The sequence below is a fragment of the Indicator indicator genome, chromosome 8 (assembly GCF_027791375.1).
Source record: "Indicator indicator isolate 239-I01 chromosome 8, UM_Iind_1.1, whole genome shotgun sequence".
NCBI lineage: Eukaryota > Metazoa > Chordata > Aves > Piciformes > Indicatoridae > Indicator > Indicator indicator.
Genome location: NC_072017.1, coordinates 35,912,048 through 35,936,179, shown reverse-complemented (window position 1 = coordinate 35,936,179; position 24,132 = coordinate 35,912,048). Strand labels below are relative to the sequence as shown.

The window sequence follows — 24,132 nt, the reverse complement described above, 5'->3', positions numbered from 1 at the left end:
ATGTCACAGTGCTACATTCTTGTAGTAAATTGTTTAATGGGCAGTGATTTGGGCAAATATGTTTTGAGCAATGTGTCCAAGTCAAAGGAGGGAACTTTTAATATTCAGGCTGTTCCTTAGAGGGTAATAGAATTTCATACCTCCACATTTTTTTCCTTCAGCCTCAGGGAATAAATAGTTATTGTTAGTACTTAAAATCAGTTTGGAGTATCACAGAATCACAGAATTGTAGGGTTTGGAAGGGATCTCTGGAGATCATCTAGTCTAACACCCCCCACCAGAGCAGGTGTCATATTTTACCTTGGAATTTGGACATGTGCATGTACCATGAAGAGGGTTTTGGGGTAGTTTTTTTTTTTTTTTCCATTAAGTTATGTTGTGAATTGGTAACTGGATTCTGATGGATCATAGCAGGGGATGATATTTGGAAGTGTTGGAGAATAAATCCTTGTGAAAGAGGTCACATGTTAGAATAAAAGGCAACATTTCTATGTTGAAAACTGCACTTTGCTGAAACTGTAACTGCTCTTAAGTTTTCCTTAATTTTTTCTGATGAACTCTGATTTCTGTCTTTAGCAAGTCTCATTGTACAACTTCTGGGGACTGAGATTTTGTACGTTGTTACTATGGGTATGATAGGTGAAGGGACGATAGATTTTACTTTTCCTCGTAGTGCGGTGCTGTGTACCAAATAGTGTCTGGGTTTTTTTGAAGACACACAGAAAACTAAATCCACACTTCAGTGTATTTACCTGATTGTTTTATTTTCTGGCATCAAAGCAATCTGCAGAAATATTTGCCTTTTCTGATTTCTACCCATCTGCTTCTCCCTTAAATCTCCCTAAAGGGCACTTGCAAAGGGAAGAAGGCTTTTGCTTTAACTTCACTTATAAGGTCTAGGACCTTTCAAGCATAATAATTTGTTTTCAGCAATGTTTGTTTAGAGTGGTAGGAAGAAATACATGCTGCCTAGAAGGCTGTAATTCATTTTTATGTGATTTCTCCTAATAGATGAAGATATTGATTATCTAGCAGAAAGATCAATTGAAGAAGTTTATTATCTCTGGTGTTTGGCTGGAGGAGATTTGGAGAAAGAACTTGTCAACAAGGAAATCATTCGATCCAAGCCACCTATCTGCACACTTCCCAAGTAAGGAAGGAGCAGCACTTCAAGGGAAAGGAGGGTGGATGGAGAAGGCAACATTATGTAGCAGATTCTCACATTCTGAATTCCCTTTCACAAAGCAGCAGTGCTGAATGGTCAACCCAATTACTCGGCAGATAGTAGAATCATTTTGGTTGGAAAAGACCTTTAAGATCATCAAACCCAACCTTTAACCTAGCATTACCAAGTCTGGTCCTAAACCATGTCCCTCAGCACCAAATCTACAGGTCTTTTAATACCTCCAAGGTTTCAACCACTTCCCTGAGCAGCCTGTTCCAGAGCTTGACAATCCTTTCAGTGAAGAAATTTTTTCTTATGGCCAATGTCAGCCTCCTGTGGTGCATCTTGAGACTGTTTCCTCTCAATCTGAATCAGATCAGCTAATTACTTTTTAAAAAAATGCTTAATTTTGCGATTTTGAGTTTTGTAGCAGCATTTTAGTTACTACTTCTATCTTACTGCTGCACACACTGCAATTTTATGTAGTATATTAACATTTCAATCCTACAATCTCATCTTAGTAAGCATATTTTTGTGTCCATATAGATAAATTTGCTAGTTCTGGGTTTTAAAGTCAGTGCACAGCCAAAACCTTCTGGAGGAAAAAATGTCATACTATCTATCTTGAAGATGGAGTATTAATTACAAAAATACAATCTAACTCCATCTTCTTGGTGATACCAAGAATTTTAGCTAAATTTCTGGAAATCTATTTCATGTTGTCTGCTTTAAAAATATCACCAAACAGTTTGTGTATACTCTTTCTTGGTTGCCTTGTAAGATTAAATGGACTGCAGCAGAAAAGGTCTGGGTCAGACTTCAGCTTGGATTTTTGTCATGGTGAGAAATACTTTTGTTATGACAATGTTTTATTTTGCTGTTCACAATAAATGGCCATCCTGGTCTGTGCCAGGTCAAGGAGTAAAAGGGAATATTAATCCCCTACCTCATTACCTCTTCTTTTGTGTGTGAAGCAAAGTTATAGAAAACCTGAAATGTGCCTTTTTCAGCAAAAAGCATATGAATAATTTAAGGTTGATTGTTCGTTCCCTTGGTAGTGAGTTTTATGCCATGCAGAGTCAGTACAGTATATTTCTAAAAGCTAGTGGTCTGTTTTAAAGTGGGAACTGACTGATGTAAGAAATTTCTGGGTTTTTTTCTAACTCTAGTCTTACATTACAAAATAACCTGATTTTTTTTTTTTTTTTCTTTCTCCCTTTTGAAGCTTTGTATTAGAAGATGGTGAGAGCTTTGGGCAAGGACGAGATAGAAGTTCCCTCCTAGATGACACGACTGTGACTTTGTCTCTTTGCCAGCTCCGAAACGTAAGAATAATATTTTGCACTTGTTCTTATGTCTTCGCTGGAGAAACATTTGTTTAAAGGGAATATGGAGCAGCAGCTCCTACTGCTTTTCCTACAGGTGATAGTGTTATTAATTCCAGGACAACATTTCTTGGTGTCTGAGTCAGATTATGATTTATGCTGTTTAAATTGCTTTGTCTACAAATGCTTACGAACATTTGATGTGCCTTCTGTCTTTTCATTCCCCCTCCTTGTGTCCTTCCCTTTCCTTATTTTTGCTACCTGCTTTGTTCTGGTATAGCCCAAAATAGTTCTGTAACACCTGATACTCTCCACAACTGTTGAACTAAACTAATTGGACAGTGAGTGTCTTCTTGCAGCCTTTAATTCCTGTCTGTCGGCGGCTCACGATATTCGCAAGAAAGATCAACTCAGTTCAGCTGCATCTCTGTAAAGGTGTTATACGTGAAGTTGGATACCAAGTTTCCAGTACTTAATTACTCATATTTGGAATATGTAGCAATTGAAGACCTAGTTCAAAAGATCACTTCAAAACCTTTTGCCAAAATGATTATTTATCATTTTGCCTGATGTAATGATCAGTTACATGACTCAGTGCATATATTAAGGAAATGTTTTAGTTCTCCTTGTCTCTACACATGTAAAGTTTTAGAGCTGTAGAATTAGAAATTTGTGCTCCCCTGTTAGCAGCTTGCTTTTTATAGAGCAAACACAGTTCTGTTATAGTCTTTACAAAAGAAATCTTTCCATATGACTAGAGGGGTTTATACAGAAAAGAAAGTGACACCTGAAGACTTCATCTCTGCCACCAGCATCTTACTTTTGAGGGTAATGTGACTAATATTGCATAAACATTTTCTCAGTAGAGCTTTGTATTAATTCTTCACACAAATGCATGAAAAGAGATTGAAGAACTGGGCTGTTTGCTTGCTTGATGGGGTTTGAGGTTGGTAGGAGGCTAAGAATATGCAACAGCTGTTTTAAAGGTAACACATGCTGCAGCTGCTGTTGTTGTTCCTACAAAAAGGCAACTTTTAAGGCTTTTTTCAAAAACTTTTTATTACGTTATTTTGCACATTGCTTCCTACTTGCATAAAGACCGCAGCTAATGCATATGTACTGAAGGTTTTTTTTGGGCAAGATACAAGCCTGAACCTCGGAGTGTTAGCTGAAATAAATTTTTGAACTTATGCAATTCTTCAAAGACCTTTCATAGAGCAGATCATGATGCTTAGAATCAAAAGAGGATCAGTAGTGTATGAACTACGAACCAACTGTTTTGTTAGTTCCAGGAGGAACAGGCTGTGTGCCTTTAAGTTAGAGACTGAACTACAAAACAAGATTATATTAAACATTAATCATGATATGCTAAAGATATCTGAAAATGTCAGGCAGAAGTCCAGGCATGCTTGTCTGTCACCTTTACAGAGAGTGTCTGTGTTTCTGTGCAATTTTCAGATGATGCTGCTAAAAGGAGCTCAAATTTGCATAACTCTCAAACTGATTAAAAACATAAAACCAAGTTCTGCACTTGCTTTGCAGCTACTTAGATAGGAAGTCCCTGTAGAAACATGAGGAAAAGAAAAAAGCTATGTAATACTATTGATTTATTGATTTGTGGCCCATAAAAACTGGTTTTTTTTATGTGGAAATAGGTTTATGAATAAAATAAGTGTTACCTTCAGGCAGAAAGAACATCCATCAACCCAAAAAGCCTGTATTAGCAAAAATTTTAGTGTTTAAAGCTGTATGTTTGTTTGCTGATGGAGGACCCAGCTAGTGCTTAGGTCTCAAGGCAAACTATCGAATTTGGCCTAGCTAAGTTTCATGTTCCACTATTTCCACTTGAATTCTAAGCAGCATTCCTGATAATGAATTATTTTTATTCTTCATTTCAGAGACTGAAAGATGTTGGTGGGGAAGCATTTTATCCATTGCTTGAAGATGAGTAAGTGTGTTTAATTTTGTTCAGATATAAGGGACTGAATTTTGAATTTTTGAGTGGAACACTGCACCACTGGACACAACTGTCTTCCAAAGGCAAACCTAACATGTTTACCTTTGGCCCTTAAAGTCAACAACAGCTGATAAGCACTTGGCACTGATAGATTTAGGGCCCACCTACCAAACCAAGGATCTTAGCCTGTTTCTCTGTTCTGGAAGTTGAACTGTTTGTGCTGGATGTTCAGAATTATCCGTTTATACTTGTTTATGACACAAGTGCATCACAGGATATTAATTTCTTTCACAGTGATTTGTATTTCTTTCTGTTCAATACTACTACCTGAGGTCTTTTTTTTTTCCAGCCAGTCGACATTACCTCATTCAAACAGTAGTAATGAGCTGTCTGCAGCTGCAAGTCTTCCTCTGATCATCCGGGAGAGGGACACAGAGTACCAGCTAAATCGCATTGTCCTGTTTGACAGGCTGTTGAAGGTATGGAATCCTTCTGATGCTGGGTAATTGGCTTCAGTCTGCTAATTAGAGGATTTTTAAAGGACAAAGTAATTGAAAAAGAAAGCAGATGCAAGAGACCACAGTAGGAAAGGGAGAAGGAAATGATACAAAAATGTCAGAAGATGGAAAATAAAAATACAGAAGTTTGTTTTTTCAGTTAGATGAATGTTTAAGTAAATTTTAAAGTATGCACATGAAAATAGAGATGCTGCTAATACCTGCTATTTACTGAAGGACATACTTCTGCATCCTTTATTTCATAGCAGACTAAGCTACTGTGTGTAAAAGTATGCCTGTAACATTTCTGCCTTTCCTAGCAGTAAAGTACTTAAACAATACCAGTTTTTAGCAGTGCTGTGTTAGAAATACGGGGTTTATATTGAGGTAGAAAAAGTACCAGTCCCTAAGAGAATCTTGCTTAAGAGAGCTGATGTGCATCATTACCTTCTAAGTACTGCACTTATCAATTAAAAATGTTTAATTTAAAAAAAAAAAGGGATACATTGTATGAAAAGAAACATAATTGAAGAAAAATATTTTAATATATACCAATTTATACCAAAGCACGTGAATGCGTTATGAGAAGTAGGTGTTTCAACATCAAACAGTAGTCTTCCATCCAGGCCTTCCAGTTAGGAGTTCAGTTGTTATAGAACTTGCCTCTGCTGTTCAGCCTGACAGCATTTTTCCTTTCCCTTTCCTGGGATTGGGTTTTGAATTGTTTCTGTTACATGGTAACATTTTTTATTATTAATCTCTTCTCTTCGAAGGCCTACCCATATAAGAGAAACCAAATTTGGAAAGAAGCCAGGGTTGACATTCCTCCTCTTCTGAGAGGCATAACCTGGGCTGCCCTGTTGGGTGTTGAGGTAAGAGTATTTGCAGCAGTTTCGGTACTCACTGGGGAGGAAATGGGGTAAGAACTGGATTGACAGGGAAGCTGGAATGGGTTTGAGGATTTGGCAGATAGAATTACTGGACTTGCAAACAAAATGAGTCATGAACTGTAAATAAACACCATATTGAGACAGGCTTGCTTCTTGTGTCTAATATTATTTGGTTGAGGAGACTGTATGTAAGCTTGACTGCCTTTAATTTTGATTATTGAAAAATACCACCCACACAGGCAAATTTGGCTAGATTGTTGAAAAGCAACTGGTAGTTAACAGGGAATTTTGTTTTGTTTGTTAATATTTTTTACAAATGCAGTTAGAATCCTTCTGGTTGAGTCAGCAGTGGTTGGGCGAATCAGAATGAAACATATCCATGCATTTCCTTTAAAGACTGGATAAAAATAAAATAATTGTAACCTTTTTGGACAAAGGACTGGAAAGGAATGTCCCAGAAATGAGGAGGACTCGCAGAGAGTGCTTCACTACCCAGCTTTTGTGACTACCCAGCTTTTGCATCTATGCAGCTTGCAATCTGCAGTACTGTTGCAGAGAGTTCTTATAGATAACACATCCCAAGTTCTTTAGGATACTTAGTCTAGGATATGATCTGTGGGATGCTTTGTAATATGATCAAAAAGAAGATGTAAATGTTAAGAGGGGCTGCCTCATATACATTAAGATGGACTTGTTAGCATGCCTGTCTTGGGTTTCATGCAAGGACAGGCTATTTAAGGGGACTGTACAGTGATACTATCAGAATTACTTACCAGGCAGCTAGGATTCAGTGTCTTTACAGAAATTACGTTGAAAGCCACTTCCCAGTGGCCTAGATAAACACTGAATTTAAATTGAGAGCTTCTAAACTGTATAAAGTGCATAGCTTTCTGCATAAACAAATGAAAATCGCTGAAGATCATGCTGAGGAGGTCATACAGAAAGAATTGCGTGTCCTGAATTATAACAGAATTAAGGCACTTTTGTTGAAATTCAGATGTCTTAATTTTCTGTACTTGGAGATTTTTTTTCAGGACCAAAAAAATTTGCTAACAAAAGCACTTAACAAAACCAGTCAACTTCTGTCTATCAATGTGTATGTTGTAACATGTATTTGTGTGATTAAGGTCTTTCTCAATTTGAGTATTCTTCTTCCACATTTAGGGAGCCATTCAAGCAAAATACGATGCCATTGATAAAGACACACCAATTCCTACAGACAGACAAGTAAGGCTTTTAGTAGTATCAAATATTGTCACTTGATGTAATGCGGAGAACTTTTCCACCAGTTGCAGTCACTTCCCTGTTACAGCAGATGCAGCTGGTAATAGTGCAAGGGTTCCCCCTGTCCTCTGACCTCATTCATGCTGTGGCAAGGGTCTTGCAAAACAGGTGGAAGCAAGTAGTTTTACTCAAGCTGTTATAACATGTGGGAAGTGAAGCCCTCTTTTACTTCAGAATCACTCTTTGTGGAGCAGCAGCAGAGTGTAGTGAACATTATCACCCATGTCTTGTTAAAACTCTTGTGTTTATTTAATGTTTATTGTGCCTGTTGGCCCTTTTACCTGATAGTGCTGGGTATCCAGAAATCCTGTAAGGAGAGTTCTTCTTCATGGAAATGGGTTCTTGAGCAATTTCATTCTCCAATAAATCTTGCCAGACAAAAAGATACCATGAGGAATGATATAGGTGAAGAAATGCTTTCTATCAAATCAGGTACAACATTCTGAGGCCTCTAATTTGATTCTCTTTTTGAGCAAAGTGATACTAGCATCTGAAATGTGTCCCGAAGTTGGGTCTTAAGAAAACCACTGTAACTGTTACCCACTTTCTGCCGTTTTCAAGAGTTAAAGTTAGAACCCTTTTAAAAATGTGAATCTCGAAAAAGGAAAAAAAAAAATCTCTATTTTTAGTGTTTGACAGGGCTGTTAGAGTCCCCTGTCCCTTTCCAGTTTTGTCTTTGAGAGTGGTGGAGGAAGTGGATTGTGTTTATGATGGTGGTCCAACTTACATTTGTTGGCTGACTTCCACCTCTAGTGTTGCAAGATTGATGTAGTACTACCCTACTTACCCTGATTTCTCTTTGTATTATATACTTGGCTGTGGTGCAGATTGAAGTGGATATTCCTCGTTGCCATCAGTATGATGAATTGCTGTCATCACCAGAAGGTCATGCAAAGTTTAGACGTGTGTTGAAGGCCTGGGTTGTTTCCCATCCTGATTTGGTGTACTGGCAAGGTGAGTTTGACTAGTTGGCAAGGTAAGATAATTAACTGGAAAGCTATGGCTGACTTAAAAATACCTCCCCCACTTCCCTGTCCCCCTTCCCCAGTGTAAGCTTCTTTTAACTTTTTTTTTTCTATTGCTTTTGAAGAATGAATCTGTGGCTTATTGCAAATTTAAATCCTAATAATTTATATTTCATGTGTTGTGCAGAATTGCCTCACTCATGTGTTTACTCTGTTTCAGTCTCTTTATTTAGAAAAAAATAATTGTGTTGCTTACTGTTCAGTTCTAAGGTAGAACGGCAAAAGTTAGTGAGTCAGTCCTTGGGGTGGTAAATAGCATTTCTTGGAAGCCTTGGCAGAATAATCAGTTCAACATTACAGTTCAGCAGTTTGAAATCCACTCTGATTTCATGTATTGATTTCACAGTTGTTCTCAGCATTACCTGTGAAGCCTGACATTGCAAAATTATAATCAGTATCAAGTGTGCAAATTTTCACGATAAGTTAATGAATTTATCTTGTGCGTTACAATAAATGAGCTCTTTATCTTGTTTTTTTCATGGCTCCTCTCTCTTTAGGTCTTGACTCTCTCTGTGCACCATTTCTGTACTTGAATTTTAACAATGAAGGTGAGTACCTTTGTTTGTTAGGGGTGAAAGGGAAAGGCAAGCACAGTCTCTCTTCTGTGTCTAGGTGTAGACAGATGTGTGCACACATCTTGTGCATGGAAACTTTGTGCAGCCACGAAGGGGCATTGTAGCTCTTACTGCCACAGGTCAAAAGAAACGGTTCGGTTTTGAAAAGTGTTGTGTGCTGTGCTGCTCTTCAAGCAGAAGTTCAAACCCTGTGTTTATTGGCAAATACAATAATTAAAATACAATAAAAAGCACAAATAACCTTGATTATAGAAAAGCAAGCGATGCTTCTTTAGCGCTTGTCTTTCAGTGACGCTGTAGTTCAGCATTGTTATTATTTGTTAGCCCAACTGTTAACCTGTCAAATTAGCTTAATTCAGGAAAGCTGATGATGGATTTTAGGCACTGAAAGGCTTTGGATATGTGACCTTTATCTTCTTAGAATGTGATTTGTTCAGAATAAGTCTAGTCCAAGCTTTCATTCTCTTGCACCTGGCTTTCTTTATCTAAGGTCTATGTGAGGGAAGACAGGTGTCCTAGGATAACTCCTATTATGCTTATTGTGCAGTCTCATTTGAATACTTTAATGGATTTTTCTTGCTCTTGGACACAAATTTTGATTGTAGAACCTGATTTCTTTCCTGTTGAGGCAAAATACAGTATTAGTTTATGTAAAATTGTGGTGTGATTCATGAACTTAATTGTACACATTTGGTTCAGATGTTTAAAAGTTTCAATGCTAGAAAAGTTGCAACACAGAATTTGTTTATAATGTCATCCTGTGTCATATTTGCTATAAATATGATGTTTGCTTAGTAAATTTCAAAATTACTGTCTTTGAGCAATTTATGACAAACTCATTTCTTTTTTTATATCTATGGTCTAGCACCATGACTAGGAATTGTATTATAATAGATTCTCTCAGCAAGTTCCCAGGAATGAAGGGGATAAACACTTTTTTTTTTTAGACTCTAATCTATATTTGGTATGTATGTGAGGAGCCACTGGGACATATAAAACGTTTTTGTCCATTCTTTTGGACAGTATTTTCAATTATATCGTGCACTGTCTTTTTTTTTTTCTTGTCTGAATGCTCTTGTCTTTACTCTGTGAGTTGAAGAGATAAGATGTGAGTCTGATGGGGCATAAACTGGGTGTAAGTTTTAGAAGAATAGTGCAACAATGCAGTTATCTGAAATTATGCCTTCTAAAATTGTATGCATTCAGAGACCTTCAGTTTTTGATACAAGCATCACCACGGCTTTCCAAACATCATATTGTACTTTGTCAGTGGGAAACATGAAAATAAGCTAGGAGCAGATCAGGTCCAGCCAGGTTTGTATTATTTACTCAGTGAAAAAAGGAGACTTTTTTTTTTTTTTAGGAGCATTTAAAATACTTTCATGAGCAATGTGCCCTTTTTAGGTGTTTTATAATAATTTGTGTATAGATTGATTTAAGTGTGCTTCTTTTCTGCTTAATAATGAACTTCTTTTAGATATGCTTGTGTTTCTGCCTCTCTAGTTGCAACCATTTTTCTAATTCTTTCAGCTCTGGCGTATGCCTGCATGTCTGCTTTTATCCCCAAGTATTTGTATAACTTCTTCCTGAAGGATAATTCTCATGTTATTCAAGGTAAGTAAGCCCTTTTATTTATTCTTTCTAGTTCTAAAAGAAGTAGAATTATCTCTGGGTATATATAAATGCACTTTTTCACGTGGCTGTAAAAGAACACGGGTAGGATCGAACTGTAGAAATACCCACCTATTTCTCTCAAACTCTTTATTTTAGATGTATAACAACTGTGCAAGATAAGTAGGAACAAAATGAGGGGGGTAAAGATTCAGGCAGGAGGAAAAGAAAACCAATCAACCAAATGTTTGTGCGCACACACAAATATTCTGTGTAATATCCAGCACAGGAGTTGGAGGAAGTTGTGTTCCGTTCTTAGATTGTGAAGACCTACCCTTAAGGTGATGAAAATCATACTGTTACAGGAACTATTTTGGCAATGAGGGAAAATTAAGAGGAACAGTACCAACTAGTGACTCCTCAGAAAATGGAAGTTATGATACTCAGAAAGTTAGAGATTTGAGGTGAATTTTTTACTGAGAGAATATAATGTAATTCAGGACAGGACAGGAGTTGGAGAACTCTGAGGACTAATGCCCCATGGTTAAGTCTTCAACAACTGTATAGATAACTCGGAGAAATTAAAACAATTGCTAGGTGGTAAATGTCTGTTCTACTTGAAAATTAATTGTAAATTTCCTGGAAACACAAAGGAATTCTATAGACCTAAAAAGCCACCTTGGCACAGTCTGATAATTTGCTTAGCAGACAGTTTTAAAAACTAAAAGAAGCTGTTTGAAAAGCTATTAGTAATTTAAAAGAGCAGGTGGTAATGAATGTTTTCAAGTGCTAGCAGGAATTAGTGTTTCTTGACTACTAGGTCTCAGCATGGCTTGCTCTTCTTATATTTCTTCTAAGGAAATTATTTTGTGTATGACTTGTGAAAATGCACAACTTTAGAAATGGTGTCTCATTTTTTGTCTTCAAAAAATGAAAAAAAAAATCAACAAAAATTAATTAGAGATAAAAGAATAACAGAGAGACAGCTAGCATTGAGAGAGAACACAGTGGTCAGGAGAATTTACATATGAAAGAATTGGTAAGAGGTGTTATGAACCAAAGATGTAAAATAATAATTTGGGAAAACTGTTTGAGAGAGAGAACTTTTTTGAATCCTTTTGTCTGTAAAGAAATAGTGCTTGCTGGAAAAACAGGGGCAATAAAGGTCTAAAGGTGAGAAGATTGTTTTATCAGATGTTTCTGTAGAGGCAAGTGCTTTAGACTTCAAGATTAATAGCTTGAAAAAGACTTTTTCCAAGGAGGTGTACTCTTCTGTAAAATAATACTATGGCTCTCTGGAGTTGCTTAATGTTATTCCTATGGGGCTTTACAGAAATAACTAGCAGCTAAAGTTAGAATTCTAGGTCAGTAGGATTTTTGTGAGCCCAAAATATTGTAGGTGTTCCTGGGTTCCCATGCAATATCTGTTACCATCAAGGATTCAGGAAGAGTGTACCTTTTGGGATTCTTTCAATATTCTGATTTATCTAGGGTCATATTCTGAACACCAACATGTAATACAGTTTTAGAGGAAAATTCTGTGTCATTTCCTTGCTTTGCTGGGTTGGAAGGAAGTATTAAGAATGTCAATTAACTGCCTACTGCAGTTTTAGCTTCCTAGCTTCCTTGTGTCTTCCATGTAGGGGTGGATAAGAATCTTTTGAGCTGCAGAGTTCAGTGTGCTTTGTGCCTGAGCTTGTGCTATGCAGTGAAGACAGCTGTTTTTGCTAATGAAGATCTATTTTATCAGATCTATTTCATTACGTGAAATAGGAAGCAAGAGCAGTTAGAGGGGTTTAGGTATGGAATGCCAAATTATTTAAACTAAAAATTGGTATTACGAAATTGCAACTGACATCAATTGGATGGATTTTGTGTTTGCAATTAACCATAAAAATGAACTAAAATTCAGAGCTGTTCTTTTTCTACAGCTTTGTTGTTAGCTCGCAGCATATGGTAGCTTGTGTTTTGGACAATGACCTTCAATTTATTTGCCGTTTCAGAATACCTGACAGTGTTTTCCCAGATGATTGCATTCCATGATCCAGAGCTGAGTAACCACCTTAATGAAATTGGCTTCATTCCAGATGTAAGTGCTAAGGGTTCCTCTAAGAATTGTTCAAATGAAGTGAAAAATAAAAAGCGAGGGCAGCTGGGATGAGACGTCTTTCCGGACTGTTTCAGTAGCAGTTTGACATAAATGAAACTTCAATATTAATGGACCTTTCTGAGTATGGTGATAAAATGATCAAGTTATGATTGTTATTTTACATACTTCAGTCCTTCCTATTCTGTTGGCATGGCAAGTACAATGAAAATACTGTTAGTCACTTATCATTACTTACAGATTAATCTTAAAGGATTCATACAATTTTATTTTGAGATGTGGATTAATATTTTTACAAAAAAGTGGCTATAAATTACTAATAGCAAAATTTCTACAAACTAATTAAATGCTGTTGACTAACACAAAAGACAGAAATTTCAAGCAATAAAAAAATTACATGCATGTGATGGTAAATCTGTAGATGTATCAGACCCTGGAAAATGCTGAGCAGTCACTTGTTGAAATCAGTCAGAAACATTGGACAGGTGCATAACTTGTGTCTAAGTTTTATGCTTTCAATGGAAGAAGCCTCTAAGACAGAGGAAAGTGAAAGCTGAAAACGCAGGTAAAAATGTAGTAGAAATGGAGGGGTGTGTTGGAAAAAGCAAAACAAGGCCTTCTTTTAGCTGTAACTGTAAATAGTCAAGCCTTCTTCCTTTGCTTAGAGAAGCAAGTATAGTCCAGAAAGCCAAGATAATACTCTGTAAAAATGTTTGTCTGCCTACTAAAGCATTAGCAAAGTTTATGGCTGATGTTTCTGAAAAGCAGATTTGAACAAGGCTATATAGAGAGAACATTATTAATGGATAGGGCCTTTACCATGATATATTTGACATTTAGAAATTTGGTGATAACAAGTTGGTCATAAGAACAGATGATGACCCTAAGGTCAAAATAGAAGGTGGAAACTGCAGTCAAGAGATGATGATATAGAAATATAAAGTCCATAATTAAGAAATTTAGCTGTGTTTTTTTCTAAGCAATATAAAGCTTATTTTATCAGAAAAGCCTAATCCTCATTAGGAAACGCTTTAGGTCTAAGCATCAAGGCCAAGCTTCTGAAAACACCCAATTCCAGAGCGAATTTTTATGTCTTTGACAATGAATATCTGCCAGTCTCACTTTTTACAGAGATTGTAATGGAAAACCAAAATAGATGCTTTCATTTGTAAAGGTGTTTTTAATGTAATAATATTCTTTATGGATTACAAAAATTTAAAAGCTACTGTAGCATTAAAATAAGCAGGAGAGAAAGCCAGTACTTTGCATTATAAAGAGAGATCTTTGAGAAGGGCTCATGTGTAGCTGCTGATCCATATCTGAAAAGGGTGAGTAGGAGGCAGGTGAAGGGAAAGTGGGGAGAAAAGAGAATATTAATCTGTAGAAAGCCTAAATAATTGGAGAGGGATGAAGGGTCTGGTGAACAGCAACATTTAAGTTCCTGAGGGAGAACCAGGTTTTCAGCATCACTATGTAAATGCACTTGATTGTTGTTTGTTAAAGGCTGTGGATGACTAAAGCAATTGCTCTGTGTGTTTTGTCCAGGATGCTAGTTCCCACCGAAGATGTGCAGATATAACTTGCTTGGCCATTTTACAGGTCCTCATTTCTGCTACTTACCTCTGTAAGAGGTCTGTAGCAACATACCTTAGGTGTTAGCTGATCTTTCAGCTGAAAACTTTCAAGGTGCCAATTAGGTGGAATAGTATAAAATCACCTGTTCTGTTATATTGTAGTTTTTGTGTTCTGCTGGTCATCGGACAGCACATAGTCCGATGTGAGGCTTGTCTAAGTGTGACAGTCTGAAGGTGCTTACACAGACTCATTAAATAATTACAAAACAGAGGTATAATTGTGTAAAAATAAACAATAAACACCCCCACCCCAAAAACAAACCACAAACAAACAAAACCTCACCCAAAAAAAAAAAAAAAGCCACACACAAACACACCACAAAATCAACACCATTAAACAAAAAACCAAACCAACCCAGCACCTTGCATTGAGTACAAATGCCAGTTCTGAAATTGACACTAATCTTTAAAAGAGAGGTTGTGAACTTGTCCTTTTAAATTTGTCTTTTCTGTTTTTTTTAAATATAAATAAAAGTGGTTCTGCCTTTTAGATTAGTAACAGAGGTGATTTTTGTACCTGTTACAAGACAGCACAAGATCCATCAAGGTGAAGGATATGCACTGCAGTAATGAGATCCGAACCAGAGTTTCGTGCTTGAGTACTAATCCTGTCAAAGTAAACCCTGATTAATCTTTCATCGCTGAAATGCAAGCTCTGCTGCAGGAAAGATTGTGTTTCCTGGCACCTTTCTCATTTGCTCTGGGTCACGTAGCTCTCAGAATATTGAACACTGCTGAAGCTTGAATAGTTGTGAATATTGTTAGCTGATGTGGTGCCTGGATTAAGTACATTGCATTTGCTATGTGATTTACATGTAAATGGAAGCATATATACAGTGGAACTTGCAGTTCGTCTTTACTCACTCTCCTGAAGTTTCTAATCTCTCCCCCTTTATAATACTTTATAACATGTTCTGTATTTTATTGAATAATTCTGACATCAACCGTTTTGAACTGAAGAAAAACAAGGAAGTGTGCTACATTACTGAAAGGGTAACTATAGCCATAAATAATTCTAAAGAGCTTTCAGTTGCAAATTATGGAAGCTAGGTACAGTTTTGAGCTGGCCATTAACAGAGATGACAAAGTTTGGCTGCAGTTACTTAATATCATTGTGCTGGGACTGCTGTAATAGGTAGATAGCTTAGCTTGGTTTTGGCAGTATGCAGGAGGTGTTGGTAATAGGGCTTCAACTAATTTAAAAGTCCTGTGACCGAGGTACTTCCTCTCTGTTTCTTCTGTGAAATGATTACCATTGTGGAGAACCTAAGTGAGAGGTATTTTCTGATATATTCTGATATTTTTATCTGGTGAGGAAAGTAGTTTGTGTAGTTTGTGGTTGTGAAATTTTGTTTGCGTAGATGCATGTGTGTGGATGGAATCAAATATTAAAAGTGGGGCTCAGTCCACATTCTCTTTGCATTCCCAGTCATCAAAACGGTTTTGCACGTTTTTGTAGCTTTCAAATGTATGATTGTTTAGGCACCATAAAGGCTTGAAGCTAGGTATGCATTTATGTATTTCACAGGCAGAACATGAAGGTGCAAGATTAGGATTTTCTAGAATGGACTAATTCAGTTGGAAGGTACCTAAAATGATCGTCTGGTCTAACTGCCTGATAAAGTCAAGGCTGACCAAATGAATGCGTATTGTTAAGGACATTGCCCAAATGTCTCTTAAACACTGACTTGGGGCATTAACTACTTCTCTAGTGACAGGCTTTTACCTTCTCAGTAAGTAAATCTTTCAAATATCCAGTCTAAACCTCCCCTGGTGCAGGTTTGAACCATTCACACACATCCAATCACTACACCCCAGGGTGAAGAAATCAGCACCTGCCACTCATCTTCCTATCCTCTGGAAAAAAAAAAGCAGTGGTTGAGAGGCAGCCTTGTTGGGGCCTTGCCACCTCATACAAACCACAGTCTGTGATGCAGCTAAAGCACATACATTGAAAAAGTTACTGGAATGCTCAGAATAAGATTGCAATTTTAAATGTGCTTCTGTGGTTTTGTCTTTGTTCTAAATTTTGTTTTTACAAGGTTTTGTTTTATTTTGCTTTGAGATAATATTTTGAGCCTGGTCACACTACAGGTAAAATCAGAGAGATACACAGTCACAAATATGCACTAGAAAGCTTCTATTTTTTTCAGTCCAAAATCACTCAAGAATGGTGGACCTAACAATATGCTTTCTACAAAGTAAAGAAAAAGTACAAAATCTCTTTTACAGGGCCTTGAAATTTGGGTGTCTTGGGAGGAGGGAGTCTGTGGTGGAAGGGGGCAGAAAGGGGCAGTTCTCCCCTTACTACTAGGAGGTGATTTGTATGTTGATTGATTGTCAAATTATGAAACAAACCAGACAGTAATAACAAGCAATAACACAGTCCTCATGGAATAGGCTTTCCTCAAGACTGGAGTAAATAATCTCTAAAGGGTTTGAATATCTAATGGGAGATGGACTCTTCTCAAAATATGACCATCTAACCATGGGCTAGTACACATGTTCACCCAGTTGAAGAGCAGTGAACTCCATTTCCCAGCTCAGATGCTGACACATTTGTCACAGAAGAGCACTATTGGGAAGGAAGCTTTAGCTAGGGATAATGAAAAATGGAGAAGGAAACCAAGTCTAAGGATATGAGATTTCAATTGTAACTAAAAAAACCCTCTTTTTTAGTCCTATTGTTTGAATGAGAACTGGTGTTACTGGACTCTGTGTTCTTCATGTTTAAGAAATGTCCACACCCTTACTTGAAAGCACAAAAGAGCTCCTATTTTATGAGCAAAGCAAAATGGAAGTTATGACATTGCTGATTGCAAGCTCGCTCTAATAAAGAATCACTTTCACAGGCTCTTACTTTCATGTGACCTATTCCCAGGCTCTTCCAGCAGTTCAGACACTGCTTAGATTAAACATGAGATGTGCTTCCCAGCTATGGAGAGTTAAGTAGCAATAAAAAGCACAAACTCATTGTTTCAGGGTTCAGTAGTGAAGTGTTGATGACCTCTTTAAATAGCAGCACACATCAGTGTGGCCCAGTGCTGTTTCTGCCGGTGGTTACTAGAGGGCACTATTTACTAATAATATGTTAACAGTGCAGTCGTTTAGTTAAAACAATTTGGTGGCGTGTTCATTTGAGGGTCTCAAGTCAATGTAGTTCTTTTGTCTGTGTTTTCCAATGAGACTTGCATGGTGGAATAATACCGGTGTTGTGGCTTTTTCTGCACTTGCTATTCATGGTAATCATAGCTTCTTCAGTGGTGCAAAGACTTCTTGCCTTAGAAAATCTATTTGTGAAAATCAGAGGGATAAATCCCTTCAATAAAAACTTGCCTAATACCTTCTACTTAAATAGTTTGACCTACTTTTAACATCACTGTTGATAGGTTTGGTGAGGATTCTTTAGGGAAAAGCAGTACTTTGCCTTCTTACCTTTTGAGGTATTGGAACGTGTCCAGAGAAGGGCAACAAAGCTGGTGAGGGGCCTGGAACACAAACCCTGTGAGGAGAGGCTGAGGGAGATGGGGGTGTTTAGCCTGGAGAAGAGGAGGCTCAGGGGTGACCTCATTGCTGTCTACAGCTACCTGAGGGGATTTTGTAGCCAGGTGGGGATTGGTCTCTTCTCCTAGGCAACCAGCAGCAGAACAAGAGGACACAGACTCAAGTTGTGCCAGGGGAGGTATAGGCTGGATATTAGGAGGAAGTTCTTCAAAGAGAGGGTGATTGCCCATTGGAATGGGCTGCCCAGGGAGGTGGTGGAGTCGCCATTGCTGGAGATGTTCAAGAGGAGACTGGATGAGGCACTTAGTGCCATGGTCTAGTTGATTGGATAGGGCTGGGTGATAGGTTGGACTGGATGATCTTGGAGGTCTCTTCCAACCCGGTTGATTCTATAATTCTATGAATGCTTCAAATTTTGTGTATGTTCTGTACGCACCTACCTAGAGATATACAAGGTAGAGATGCTTGTGAATTTAGGAGAAAGTGTGGGTCTGATTTACTCCAATACCTAAAAGGAGAAAGTAATTGCTTTGAAATACCAAGGAAGTAATGTAGTTCAAAATTATGTCTGTATAATATGTACCTCAAGGCAAAGAGAAGCCTGAGGCTGTTAAGGAAGATTGTTTTCCTGCTGCATGGAAAAAAAGGCACTGCGTACAAGTAAGAGGGTAAACAGGTATTGGCTGATCACAACCAGACCAAGGGGATATTTCAGGAAACATAGTATGTTGTTCTTCAGTGAGCCATCTATTGAAGGCATGACAAAGATACACTCGAGGAAATAGTATGAATGTACTGTAAGATGAAAATGGTGATAGAAATGGATCTGTTTCGGTTTTTGAACTTCTAACATCAGTTGGTGGGTTGGAGACTGAGCTTTATTGCAGCTGTTTTAGTTTTATGGACAGTGTGGTTCAAATACTATCAGATGACCATATGAAGACTTAGGAATAAAATTTAGAGAGAGCTGCATTAAAGAGCTTTTCACTTTTTCATCAGTCAATAGCATAATCCAGCTAAGAGTTTATGGAATAGGTAGTAATTTATTAACGTAGTATCGGTTGTGCTTTCTGCTTCTCAGTTGCTTACTTCCAGTGAAAGCTTAATAGGACTAATTTGCACTCTTTGTGCATTAAATGGTAATATATTAAACTTTATGTCTAACTGTAAATCTTCAGAAGTGGAAAACAGCACATGAGCTATACAACTGAGTGAAACTTAACAATTTGCATTGCTAACTTGTGGGGACTTTCTGTGCAGTTCCATGCTTAAGGAAAGTCCATGTTGCCTTCAATATGCTAAATACTTTACTGAAAATTAGAAAATTCTTAGGGGATCATAAATGCTTAGCTCTTCTAATTCACACAATTTTCTCTGTATGATGTCATGAGTATGGGAGTTTACAGAAATTAAGGTTTTTCTGTAGCCAATGCAGCAGCACAAGTTCTTAGTCTTACAATAGTTCAAGTTTTGAAGCAGCCACAAATTCTTCAGATAACACCTGCTTTTAAAGGTCACAATAGAATACATAAATGCTTATTAAGGTATTAGTAACTGACAGTATATGCTTTTGAGAATTAAACTGTTCTTACTGACTTTTATTGACAAATACACATTTTACTATCTACCAACATAGGAGAAAAGGAGATATAGTTGATTTTTCTGTTGTAGATTGTGATTAGCACTTTACCATTTTTTTTTCCCCATAGTCAAGAAGATACATTGAATCAAGTGATTTTATGCCTGTTCAGGCATCCTTTGCTAATTTTCAGTTAGGATTATACACATGTAAGGTGGGAACAGTGGCAGTTCGATAGATCAGGTTTATGAGTTCTTTAAGAGTTTGGGAGTTGTTTCTTGCAAACATAAGCCTAGCGAGGGAGGTTGTTTTTGTTACTGTTTTTCATACAGTATCATAAACTAGGAGCTTGAAAAAATTGAGAATGGAGCCTTGGGGGAAGAAAAAGCTTTTCTGAGTTGTGCAATAGTCATTCTACCACTGCAGTTATTTCCCATTTAAAATAAATTCATGCCAAGCTAGACAATTTTTAATGTAGTAGACAATTGTCACAAACTTTAGCTCTTAAACTTCTTTTTCTGTTGTTCTCTTTCCACCATCATCATGTTTTGCAGCTTTATGCCATTCCTTGGTTTCTTACAATGTTTACACGTGAGTATGCATTCCTGTTCTCTGATTAAATGTTCTTATATTTCTTAAGCATAATTTTTCTCACTTTCAGTGAAAGCCTTCCTAATTGATGTGATGTGTCTGTCATTTGGTAGGTCATTTGTAATTTGCAGGCGTGTGTTGTGCTTCCCATCTCAACAGTGCTTATTACATACCTTCTACTCTAATTTAACCATAATTAGTTCTTTTTTTAAAGCATTGTATTTAAGCTGGCTTATTTTATGCATGCAGTATTTCAGGAGTGTGCAAATTAAGCTGTTACCTGCTGGAAAAAGGTATAATAATAGTTTAAAATAGTTCAAACAAACGAAAAACAATAAATTGAAACAAATGCAAACCTACCACATTCCCCAGCCCTCACCCAAATAATGTAAGCAAGTAATTTTTTTTTCTTGAATGCAAACAAAAGCTTTTCTTTTTTAGTACACTTTGACATATTATTATTCTACTAGCAGTAGTTTACTGTGATTTTTATCTCTGTGTGTGTTAAGAACAAAGAGGGCTTTGTAATTTGGTAAGCTTTTAATAAAAGAGGATAAAGTTAATGAAAAGCAACTCTGGAAAGAAATTCCAAATCTTTTCTCAGAGATCTCTGATTTTTTTTTTTCAGTGCATGTCAACATTGGCAGACTTTGAGTTATATTTTTTTATATAAAAAGGATAGAAAAAGCTGATGTATTATTTTTCTGATTAAATATCCAAGTATTTTATGTGGTATTATTGGTTGTTGCTTTTAAAGAATGTGACTATAAAGCACTGTTCCTTGCAGTTGTGCCTTCTTCTAAAACTTTCATGAGAATCACCAGCTTCGCCAAGGAAACCATCTCCTTGGTTTTCCAATGAATTGTGATACTGTTAGTATTATGTAGTTGAAGGATACCTTGTTTTGGGACAGTCACCTCAGCTTTACATGTAAAATGTTGCTATTTTTAACAAGCCTCCTTATCTTTCCTTTATTCTGCAAATTTTTGCAATATTCTACTCTTTTTTGAGCTTGTTGATGAACTCATTAATGTCTTCATATTATTGAAAAAATTGGTATGCATGACCTAGTGCATTACTGCACTGTACCGAAAGAAAAACATGCTGCTCGATTTTGTTTGCAATCTGAAAACCTGAACATTTTAGAGTAATAATAAAAGACACTGATTTCCAGAATAATCAATGCACGTGAAGAGAAACCTGTTTCTGAACACTTGAACACTTCAAGTTGTGTAAAGAGTGTGTGTGTGTGTTTATACATGTGTGTATATATATATAGATATATACATGTATGCTTAAAGCGTCTTGTTTTTTATTGTTCTTGTTCACCATGCAGATGTCTTTCCTTTGCACAAAATTTTTCACTTGTGGGATACTTTACTGCTTGGAAATTCCTCCTTCCCATTCTGCATTGGAGTTGCAATACTTCAACAACTGAGGGATCGACTTCTTGCTAATGGATTCAATGAATGCATTCTCCTTTTTTCAGACTTGCCAGGTACAAGGGAAAAAAATATTTCTGCCCCTTCTCACTTTGTTCCAGTACGTTGCTGAAGAAAGTGTGTGCTTGCATGGATGTATGTGTACTGCTCTGAAATCATGGTAGATTTGGGCAAACTCAGTGTTGGAATGTGCAGATCTTAACTACAGCTTGATGAAGTTAGTAGAAGTCTTTTTGCTGTCATCAGCAGTAATTGGGCAAGCTTGTTGTTATTTCCAGGTGAATGTTGGATTACTTTATTATGAAACTTAAAACTTCTGATTTTAAATAATTCATTTGCTATTGTGCATGGACATTCAACATATAGAAACAATCCAGTTGATAGTGATTTCTTAGCAAGAAAAATCTAATGCTGTTCTGAATTATGTTGCTACTAGCCTATCTTCCTTCCAAAAAATTAACTAAACTTCTGCTGTGGAAGCAATTAATGTAAAAAGAATTGGGGAAAGCTGTATAGAAGCCATTGGAGTTGCCATGTGTTAAATCAGTTTCCATTTGAAATGTGAAAGCTTTCAAAAGAACCCTTAAAATAGGATCAGAGGCCATGTGGTCATTGTGCAGAAGTTCTGTCTTGTTGTTCAGTGGAAGGTTGTTAAGCTATCCATACAAGCATGTGTTGCATCTTTAAAAGAAGCAACTTTATGTGCAGTTAAACATGAAGTTTGGGTCTTACTTCTCAGCAAGTTTCTAGTGAGACAGACGTTTGAACTGAGTAAGCCCAGCTAAGTGGAAGATGTATTTTTATTTGGTGGACTAATTTTTATATTATATATATTTTTATATATTTATATTATATAAATTTATATTTTATATATATATTGTATATTTATATTATATAAATTTTATTTTACATGGTGGACTAATATTTACATAACACATGAATTGGAAGGCTGCTGCACCCAGAACATACTTACATTCTTGTATTAATTCTCTCTCTCCAACCCAGGATCTTACTATCATAACGTAGGTCTTGCTTAAAAGGTGACACTGTTTTAAATGTGTGGCCTTCCTTAACATAACTTGTGTCTTCATTCCTGGGCTAATGACAGATTTATTAGTCTGTTTGAACACCATATGTGCAATTCAGTAATTCATAATTCATTTAAACAGAAGTTATTCTTTTTCAGAAGACATGATTGAGAATCAAGTTTGGGAGAACATTTAAGCTTAAAAGTTCTTTTTAAATGGCAGTCTCCACAACTACAGTTTAGAGATTAACAGTAGTCTAGAATGTGGCAGCAAGCAGGCTGAGGCTAAGTTCCCATAGCTGCATAGACTGGTCTTCTTGGAAGGTCATTGAGTTGTTACTGACAAAGCTCAGTAATTTCTCTAAATGTTTTCTGTCTCTCGCTGTATCCCCTTGAATGCGTGTCTGAATTTAACAAAGTTGCTTTTTTGCTGCCTTTCAGTTTAGTCTGTATTATGCATTTGCTACTGTATTGTTTAATTTGAGAAATTTAATTAGGTCGTTCCTACAGTGTGGATCTTGTTCATTTTCAGTCTAGATGTTTAGTCATTTCAAATGCCATTATTAAATTTAACTGGATATCTTTAAATGCTCTGAAAGGTGGGGGCTAAACTAAAAGATTGTCTCTTTCCCCCTTTCCTCCTCCTCTATCTATTAACTGTATGTCTTAGTTAAATTTAGATACATTAATATTTAACTTATTTTCTTGCCTAAGGTAATTTATCCCTGTTTTCTTTTCTTGAGTGGTTCTCTCTAAATGCCAATTTATCTTGAACCAGCTAACTTACTGACAGTTGAAGTACTTTGTACTGAGGTCATGTGTAAGAACACATTAGTTCTCATAATACATACCTGTTTATATAATAAAATTAAATCACTGAAATCCATAGTGTTATAATGTACATGTTTTCTGCTAATTATAGTTCATGACGGCTTTGCTGATAACTCTGTTAGGAAACAAGTTGTTAGAATGTTTCTGAAATTATTTTGTTTTTTTAACATTGGTGATGTCTGCAGTATTTCAGATGTCAACAATATTGTAAGATTAATCCAAAGCATATCATAAACTGACAACAAAGGGAAAAAAGAATGAGGATGGTCCCAGTGTGACATGAAGTTAAATGTTACTGGCCAAGCTGCGACTTCCATAATGAGTGACTTTGAACACGTAATTGTCACAGCCTTGTGCCTTCTCTTTCTGACCTGAGTCTTGTTTCTGATAAAAAGCTATTGGCTGCCTTTGGGGTTTGGTCACCTTTGTCTTCCAAACAGGAATTCTGCTATTTTGGTTGAAATAAATTGTGTGCCATGTCTGAGAATTTTCAGAAAGTAATTTATAAACAACCTTCACCTGAAACTGGGTCACCCCGAGGGAGAGATTAGGTTGTTCAAAACATCTGCAGTAATTTCAATCTAAAATCAATTGTTGCTCAACAGCCTGAAACTCCTGTGGTTTCTAAAGCTTTCTGTACACTACAGTGGCTTATCTTAGGATACCAGTGAAAGCAACTTGCTTTCCTGACTGATAAAGCTGTTTTGCTGCCATCTTGCAACTTGGTCAGACATTTTTTATAAGATTGTTTTTGCAGTAGCTTTTTCTAAAAATGTTTGTTTAAAATTACAAATCACGTGTTTCCACTGACAGCAGCAGAATTAAGAAACACATCAGAGAGGTCTGATTTGGATGTGTCTGACCCTAGGTAGCTACCATTTTACTTAACATTGTTTTTTCCTTCCTGGAAATCCTTTCTCTGCCCAGGTCCGTATTTCATACACTTTTATCATGCCAGAATTCCTGTGGTTCAGCTTTTAACTAAGATTTGGTAGGAGGAAGAAATGGCAGTTAGCAACCAAGCCTACACGGACTTAGTGGGTTTTTGATGTTTCCCTTTATTTTACCACTAATTGAATAAAAAATGT

General features: G+C 36.7%; 1 protein-coding gene across 3 annotated transcripts in view; it reads left to right on the top strand.

The window, feature by feature from the left end:
- Nucleotides 1–24,132, top strand: part of TBCK (TBC1 domain containing kinase) — an 85,944-nt gene that overhangs the window by 26,099 nt on the left and 35,713 nt on the right. For all 3 annotated transcript variants that reach the window (XM_054383051.1, XM_054383050.1, XM_054383049.1), the window contains 12 exons: nt 1,012–1,150; nt 2,391–2,490; nt 4,389–4,438; nt 4,797–4,926; nt 5,718–5,816; nt 6,999–7,061; nt 7,946–8,072; nt 8,641–8,691; nt 10,249–10,332; nt 12,333–12,418; nt 19,708–19,744; nt 21,081–21,242. In XM_054383051.1, coding sequence (XP_054239026.1) covers nt 1,012–1,150; nt 2,391–2,490; nt 4,389–4,438; nt 4,797–4,926; nt 5,718–5,816; nt 6,999–7,061; nt 7,946–8,072; nt 8,641–8,691; nt 10,249–10,332; nt 12,333–12,418; nt 19,708–19,744; nt 21,081–21,242 — 1,128 coding nt within the window. The remainder of the gene's footprint in view (nt 1–1,011; nt 1,151–2,390; nt 2,491–4,388; nt 4,439–4,796; nt 4,927–5,717; nt 5,817–6,998; nt 7,062–7,945; nt 8,073–8,640; nt 8,692–10,248; nt 10,333–12,332; nt 12,419–19,707; nt 19,745–21,080; nt 21,243–24,132) is intronic.